Source organism: Egretta garzetta, unplaced genomic scaffold (genome assembly GCF_000687185.1).
Source record: "Egretta garzetta isolate BGI_Z169 unplaced genomic scaffold, ASM68718v1 scaffold647, whole genome shotgun sequence".
NCBI lineage: Eukaryota > Metazoa > Chordata > Aves > Pelecaniformes > Ardeidae > Egretta > Egretta garzetta.
In genome coordinates, this window is record NW_009260191.1 from 260,300 (window position 1) to 268,756 (window position 8,457).

General features: G+C 40.5%; 1 protein-coding gene across 1 annotated transcript in view; it reads right to left on the bottom strand.

Annotated features, from left to right (window-relative positions):
- Positions 1 to 344: 344 nt before the first annotated feature.
- The window catches only part of AP5M1 (adaptor related protein complex 5 subunit mu 1), an 8,892-nt gene continuing 779 nt past the window's right edge, over positions 345 to 8,457 (bottom strand). The window contains exons 2-8 of the mRNA XM_009642195.2: positions 8,048 to 8,457; positions 6,286 to 6,513; positions 5,679 to 5,818; positions 4,837 to 4,922; positions 4,617 to 4,732; positions 4,251 to 4,347; positions 345 to 3,262 (exon numbers count right to left, since the gene is read on the bottom strand). The exon at positions 8,048 to 8,457 is cut by the window's right edge and continues 23 nt beyond it. Coding sequence (XP_009640490.1) covers positions 3,180 to 3,262; positions 4,251 to 4,347; positions 4,617 to 4,732; positions 4,837 to 4,922; positions 5,679 to 5,818; positions 6,286 to 6,513; positions 8,048 to 8,457 — 1,160 coding nt within the window. The 3' untranslated portion in view covers positions 345 to 3,179. The remainder of the gene's footprint in view (positions 3,263 to 4,250; positions 4,348 to 4,616; positions 4,733 to 4,836; positions 4,923 to 5,678; positions 5,819 to 6,285; positions 6,514 to 8,047) is intronic.

Consider the following 8,457-nt stretch of genomic DNA (forward strand, 5'->3'; position numbering starts at 1 on the left):
GCCGGGATCCAAAACATGTTTGATGATGGTTCCCACTGCCACTGCACTTGGAAATGTCAGCCAGGTTTTACTGTTTAATGAGTTACACATGGACTTTGGGATTATTTTAATTTCTTAGAGGTCTGTTACATCGATTCTCTTTGCCAACTAAATATGCAGTCTCATCTAAAAAGTTCACATGACAGTATATATTTGCTTTAAATTCATGCTAATTGGCATTACCCAAAAATTTTAATGAAAAGAAGCACATTTATTTTATTAATAAAATAAGCTCTATATTAACTTCTTACTTATACCCATTATTTTGTTTGGGGAAAATGTCGGGTTGACAAGCCAGTATTTAAGTCCTTCTGGTTATTCTTTTCAACGGTTTGCGTGTTAGTCTTCTTCTGGCCCTCTGAAATGCCATGCTAAGTCTGGAGAGCTCTTTGGCCACCTCTTTGGAAAGTCTTTGTGCAAAGCTATAGATCTCATACAGTCAATACCTCTGTAAGGAAATTGTAAATATAAGCACTTCAAGCACCAAGAACTTCCGTAGAAGAGTGAGCACTCTGTACCAAAAGAAAATTCTTACTCTTTTCCTTTTAACAGAGTATTTTTAAAGAAACTGTTGTATTAAAAACTTGATTTTTTAAAAGAGCTAAAGGAATACCACTGACACGGGGCTTAATCACCTTTAGAGCTCACCAGAACTGCCGTTAGATACCACCTCTGCCATGGAGTCCTCAGGCTCACCTGAGCTCTCAATCCTATCTTCCTGATTTCGTTTTTGAAGTGTTTTTTCTCCCTCTTAACACAGGAAAAACAGTCAGAACACGTAGAGGAACAGCCAACTTGCCTGGGGAACTACCAGGGAACAGAGAGATGTACAGAAGGGTTTGGTCATTTATAACTCTTTGAACTCTGGCTCCCAGTGTCGTCTCCCCAGTGTCCCCATTTGCTGCCCTGCCCTGGAGGCACCTGAAACCCCTACACACATCACTCGTTTCTCTCCATGCCTCGTGTTCTGCAGGTCATACCTCAGTTACGATGGATTGGAGTTGCTAGCCATCTAGTTTACTCAGCCTACTAAGTTTATCCCTAAACTTATTTACTAGTTCACTAGCTTACTCAGATTTATGAAGCATCCATGAGGGTGGGCCCTTCCCCTTCCCAAAAGACAAGCGTAGCCATCAGGCCAGGAGAAAGGCTTCATCCGACTCTTTCTCCGCCAGCACATGCGTCTCGCAGTTGTTGCACAAGACCGCTGGATTAAGGCGTGTGCCGATTTAACCTGATCCGTTCTGCTGTCGGACTCGTCCATGGGTGCTTTCCAAAGAACAGGGCATGCTGCATACTTGAGCTTGCCAGAGACCTCAGCCACACTTTTAGAAAAAGGCAGAAACAGCCTCTTTCCTCACTTAATCTTACTACAGAGCTGCCCCTGAGCAGGGGCAGAGCACAGCAGCCAGAGCGTGCTAGAGTTAGAATCCAGAAGTTTATAGAGCAAACCCTTATAATAAATCAAAATGCTTGCATGAAGTTGTAGCAAACTGCTCAGGGATAGGAAAAAACCATCACCCACCCCCTCCCTCCCTCCAAACCTGCAGATAGGTGTGCGCAAGGTACCTCCAGTCCTGAGCACCGCCGCTCTCCTAACCTTGGGACAGTTAGAGACATGGAGAAGGAGGAAACAAAAAGGAATGGTCTTTGGGAAGGACCCCTGCTGTTAAGTGCAAGGGGATTTTCTCCTAACGTGCTGTGAATCCACGGTGCTGCTGGGCAGGACAGCTCCCATCTTTCTTGTGGGTAGGCGGAAAGCAAACACCGCGCACTGAAATCCTGTGGTGGGTGCCCGGTGTACAAAACGTAGTCTAAACCCTTCCAACAGAGAGATCGCCCTCTCCCCACTCACATCGTGGATGACTGTAAGAGGCAGGGGCTGGAACCTGGGCAAAATCATTAATTCACCTTTTGCCTGCTAATCAAAATGGACACAGCACCTCTGCGAAATGGGTCGTAGCATAGCTCTGGTTTCTAAGTTCGCATAGCTGTTTCAGCTGAACGGCATGTTTCATGTGAATTAATCCACCCTTTAGAACATTTAACCAACCAATTAGATTACTATCTCAATCTAAGCATTTTTTAAATTACAGCTTAAAACTTCTCTCCTTACATAATCGCTAATCTTATTTATCACACAGCGTACAGTTAAACAAGAGGTACGGCAGGAGCAGCCGGCACGCTTGGTTATTAGATGGCATTCTTCTCTTCTTTTGTGCTGCTCTCCAGGTTCTCTCAGTTTTTCACCAGCCTTTCAGAATTTGCCCATTTCCTGATAACTTTCTTAAAGTCCATTTCCTGTGTTCCTGCAGATACCAATTTTCTTTCAAAATTAAGAGGTCTGCCTCTGTAAATCGAGTCCTTTTCTTGTACGCCTATGCTCCCAGGGAAAATGGCTTGGTGATGTTTTTTGGAACCTCCAGCAAACTTAGCAGGTTTTGCCTGCTCTGAGCTAGTCTTGTGGTTTGAAAAACCAGGTTCACACCTCTGGATCCCCACTAGAGCTAGCTCTCAGAGCAATGCAGCTCACAGGCATGTACGAAAGGGAACTCACCGCTTCTGCTGAGACAGGCAATGAAGACCCCTGTGTCATTTCCACTTTAAGAAGCGCTGCTCATGCTATACTCCCCCTCCTAAAATTCTTGTAAATGACTGACTCGGATGCATTCTGTATGGATCTCATGAAAATAACAGAACTCTTGCTTTTAACGGTCCTGTTAATCTGGGGTCTAATCAGATTTGTGTGACTTCATGACAGGAACAAGACACTGAAAGCTTTCACATCCTGTGAACTCTTCAGTTTACAAAACCAGTGAAGTAACTGGGAGTCCTCCCAGAAGACACCCAATCATACCAGCCTGTATCTGTATTGCTAGGTACTTATTTTATACCAGTTAATGTTAGAAGGGAAAGTAAAAATGGCCATGGCAAGTACATTTAAAGCTGTTATCCAGGACTAAAATTTAAAACCAACTTATGTTTTTAGGAGAAGTGACTTCTTTTGTTTCTCCTCACAAGAAATTTTTAAGCAAACGTACAAAGTACAAGGGCTGGAGAATATTTATTTTCACTGTATCATGACATTACTCTCGTTAGCTATCTGTTTTGTTTAAATACAAAAATAATTCAGAAGCAAATTAGTCAAGTAAGGTTTTGTACACCATAGGCGCTGGGGCTTTGGAATTCCAGATGTAGTAATCAGAAGAAATCAGTTCTCGGGCTAAAAAAAAAAAAAAAAACACCACACAAAAAAAGAGGCAAGAAAAATAAGCATTACAGGGTGCCTTACAATCACACATTCCTTCATCTAAGTTAAGAGACTACTAATCCATTCTTACTAGTTTACAGAAAAGGTATAATGACCTCTTTAAACTGTAAGACTCTTACTATTATTTGAAAATTGCTTCTGATAATGAGACACTTAAAGTCTTGGCTTCAATCACCTTTACTAATGTATCAGTCCTGAGCTTAAAATTCAAACCGAGGTTAAGTCAAAAGCAGGTGGATGGCTTGGATTTTGTTCAATGAATATAAATTGCATACTCGATATAAAACATACAGTATGAAAATGTTGCTTTTTTGTATTACAATTTAGGACTGAATGTGACCTGTCACAAAATTAACGGTGCAGATCACAGTTTTCAAAAGGCATTTACAGACTTCTGCTAACATGACTGACAGAAGTTGCAACAGCTGGACAGCAACAAATAAAAATGCTTCCATTAGACACTACTGCTCAGATTTAACGAGTGCCTACTGTGTTCCCAATTAGTGTATTCTGGGGGCAGACTTGGAAGTAGTCATGTGTTAATTCAAGAATAAGCAGATTTGGTTTCTGCTCCACAGATTCAGTGTAGAGCCACATCCACCAAGGGATGTTGGTGTGATGACACTGACGGCATTATGCAGAGCATCGTAAAACATCACAGGGCAAAGGGGAGAGAGCCCAAGAGAGAGCCTGACTTCGTAACGGAGTAATAAGAGCTTTCATCTGAAAGAGAGATGCCAGTCCCTACTCCAGGGACACTTTAAACACCATAAAAAAAAAAAAAAAAAAAAATACAAAGCAGAGAACATTTCTGGAATGTCCCAAGGAAACCTGGAAAAATCTTTGTCCAAGTTTAGCTATGTAATTTCAGTCATTGACACCCAGTTCATAACGTCAATACGCAGTTTCAGTTAAGTAAATGACATTTTTAGCAACTCACATGCAGTAATTTTGGGTTTTCCTGGTACAAAGATCTGAATAGAATGCTGGTCTACGTAACATCCAGTAAGCGTGAAGTCTGGGATCCGAAAATACAGCTATAGAAAGAGAGGGAAAACATGACCAGATGCATATTGTCATGCTTGCTGTGCAAATACTGGCAACATGTGTTGCACACTCTTGGTGTGCAAGCGTACTCCAAAATGACAGGATGTCAAATCCTGTAAGCAAGAAAACAGAAAACTCCATGCTGAGAACAAAGAGGCTAATAATTATGTCTGATTTAAAATCAACGTGTCTTCATAGTCAATTTAAGATAATAAAAAAATGCCTACTAAGGCCTCTTTTCACAGAGCCTGCAACTTACTTTTACATAAGCAGTGTTCCCAGTGCAAACATAATCAGTTGGGTGCTCTTTGCCTGCAGTGCCAAAAGACACGGTTCCGGTCAGAGAAACTTCCAAAGATTTAGGGAATTTCTGTCCTAAAGCCAGAAACAGCATCTGTAAGAAATTGTACAGCTGTGCCTACGCTATACAAAACTGACTGGGGGAGGAAGTAAAGAGTGCACAGGGGTGTTCTACTTACCGATGACCCAAACCAGCAGGCTCTTCTCTCGTGACAAATCCAGTTGGCCATAACTAACTTTGTACTCTAATTGAGCGATTGGGCCCCTAGAGTATGACAGAGGGGAAAGAAAACCTTTGGAATTAGTATCATTCAGTATTTGTTAACAACCATTTTGTTAAAGAAAGTAAGGAGATGCTGAAAGACATTATTTACGTGCATACAGACAAATCATACCTATCCGAGCACACCACCGCTAATTTATGAAAAGAAATTACAGAGCAGGAGGAAATCACTACGGTCTCAACCTAGTAATCATAACAGAGCTGTTGATATCTTACTGTCTTTAGTTCACTGATAGTGTTTTACTAACACCATGATCAGCATCAGCAACTTTGTATCATTTAATCTTTAAATTTTCATGATAATTATGTTACAGTGTAGTCATGGCAGTTGCCAGAGAGGCTTAAATGAAAACTATCGTTTTAATTTTAAATAACTATATTTTTGATAGGCTGATCTGTAGCTAGGATTAGCAGTCTTAAGGAACGGGTAACCCTGGGTTGGAAGTGATCTCGAGACTTAATCCACCTGCAGGATTGTGGCAGCGTTTCACGTGAACAAATACCACAGGGAAACAGAATGCACAACAGAAGTATTCAGAACATTACCGAATATTCTGGTATAATTCTGTGTGCTGGAAATTACAAGAATTCCAAGAGGACTTCCTGACATTTGCAAGGTCAGTGTCCACTGATAGTACTTTGATGAAGCATAGTCTGTTATATTGACTCCTGACAGGTTCATTTCAGGAAGATCACAGAGAAATGGAAGAAATGTATTTAGGATTTCTTTATTCTTACCTGTTGAAAAAAGGTATACGAGCTTCACAATACTCAAAAGAGTTCTTTATGCTTTCATGAAGCTTTAAATTAACTGTTATTTTTAACTGTGATCCCTCTTCAATGAGTTGGTAACATCCCAGAATTGGTGGAACTGGAACCTGGAAAAAACTATATTCATTTTCAAGATAAAATTAACATCGTCATTGTAAGATCAGTTATTTACTGTTTTAATTGCTGAAGTACTTTAAAAAATAAAACCCCATTAATTGCTGACTGGTTTTGAACAGTATATGCCAAACTCTTCTGGCTGCATGTGATCCATACATTTGTGGCATACGCACTGGACATCTCAGCTTGGATTCATTTTCTCTAATTCAGGCATCTAAGTGGTTCAATTGAAATAAGAGCAGCCATGCCAAGCAGTCAAGCAGTCAAAGGTACTGGCACCTCCTGAACGTGACTCAGAGGACTCAAGTCCTGAAGGGCCTGCCAAGCTGTTTATTACATTAAAAGCATTTTACCCGCCTGAATTGGACCTAAGCTCATTCAGACATGTTCAGCAACACAGGTATTTTTTATTCCTGTTTGAAGACTGGAACATAACAAGGGTCAGAGATGTTATTACCTGGGAAGTGTAGTAACACAAGTTGAATGAATCTGAAGGAGGAATGAACGGAAATTTGTAAGGTCCGTTGTACACGGAATCATCCAGTGGCTCGGCACTACTGGACATCAGCATGGCAGGGTCAACGGAAGTCACACAATGATGGACCACGATGTCTTGGAGCGGAGGACCATTAGTTGGGAGATTCAAACTGAGGGTTACATTTGGTGCAGATCCCTCTATGTCACACTTGAAAAAAAAATGAAGTCAAGCAGTTATTCTAAAATATCTCCCTCAAGTCAGAATTAATGTTTGAAAATCGGATACAAGCATTAAAAGAAATCACACTAAAAATTTTCAGCTGGCTTCAAACATTAGTACTGACAAATACTTTGAAAACAAAGTCCCTTTCCCATTTCTGTAGCCTTTCCCACAGCAGGGTTAGCGGTGCAGTCTTAGATAAATGTCTCTTAACTGAGAAGTACTCTTTAGCAAGAAAACAGCAGATAAGCAAGCCAAGGGCTTACTCTACAGCTAATCATTACGAACGTTACATAAACACACTTGGTGATAGTCTAATTAATTCTGTTGCTTTTACAACACTTGCTTAATGGATTCAAGCATGCTATTAATGGCCACTGTGGTCCCATGTCAGCTTTCTCACAGCAACCCCGTGCAGTGCATCCATTGTCTTGTCCCTCCATGTGCCAGCTCAGCGGTGCACAATTACACCAGGGCTTTCTTCTTGTGCAAGGCCATCCACTCTGCAAGATGACCTAGAAACTTGTCCCTGTGAGAGCAGGAAGCTGTTCACCTACATAATCCCTACCAGCATGGCTGGTGGGAAATAACCCAGTCTTCGGAAGTGCAGTACTTAGGTTGGCTTCCTTCAGAGATGAGTATCCCACCTCTTACAAATAATTAAATTACCATTATCCTCTTTATTAGGTCTTTCTCCTCTTAAAACACTGGCAGTTACAAATACAGTGTGCTGTGATAATACATTGTGCTTCCTAAGCATAATACAGGACAAAGAATGTCAAATACATCAACTATAGAAAACACAAATTTTAATGTATTTCATCATTATTGTTCATCTCTTTAGTCAGTATGCCCCAATTTTTAGTATTAAACAATGAAAACCCATTGTCACATGCAAAAATGTTCAAAATAATTATACACACCAGCTTCTTTCACCAGATTCTGTATCAACAGTTCTTACGTCATCCAAACAAACAGCTCGTGTGGATTGCAAATGTTATTGTAATAGAATAAAGTAGGGTAGAAGATTAAACTTTCATTTGGTAGGAAAATTAATTAAAAATGCCCAAGTAAAGATACTTGTAGAAGACTCATTCAGAAATTCTGTTTCTAATCATTATTTAACACATTGCTTTTTAGATAGCTGGAAATAAACTTGGTGTTAGCACTAGCATTTCTTGAGCTCTATATGCAAAGACTCTGTGAAATGATTTCTCCCCATTTCATTTGAAAAAAGAGAAATCTGGGAAAATACATGCAATGTAGCTACTGCTGGAAATCAAAGTCCTGTAAATAGTTACTGAAAAACTGCATGAAGTATGCAGGAAAAAAACAGGGAAGATGAAAACAAAACCCACTGGTAACCATCAGTCTAATACATAATAGTTCGTTACACTTTGAAATATTACAGTATTGGAAATTCACTGATCACATACCAAAGTAAAATGCCATGAGTATTTACTTTCCCAGTGTGCTTGCATGAAAAAGACTGGCCAGACTCGCACACATAAAATGCTCTCACCTTGCAATTTACAGCTCCATAAACTTGCCACGTGTCCACAACATCTCTTTTGTCATACTGCATACATTTGACTTTTTCAGTGATACAGACATTAACCTGAGGTTTGCCTTTATATGTGTTGGATCTCCAAGCTGGTTGATTCTCATCTGCAGGCATTTCCTGAATGTCATCAAACGAGCTGTTTAAGCTGCGTATGTTTGTGTTTAAGGGGGTGCCAAGCGGACAGGCCTGTATAAGCAAATTTCGAAGCTGGCCTATTTTCGCACTCATCTCAGCTTCATTTTTCCGACTTGGAGAGATGTAGTCCACAATACCTAACAAAAGAGCCAGTCCTTGCGAGAGCCCGCTAACGGTGAGGAGGGGTGGCCGTGGCTCCAAGGTCTCCTCAACTAGTGGAAGACACGCATATA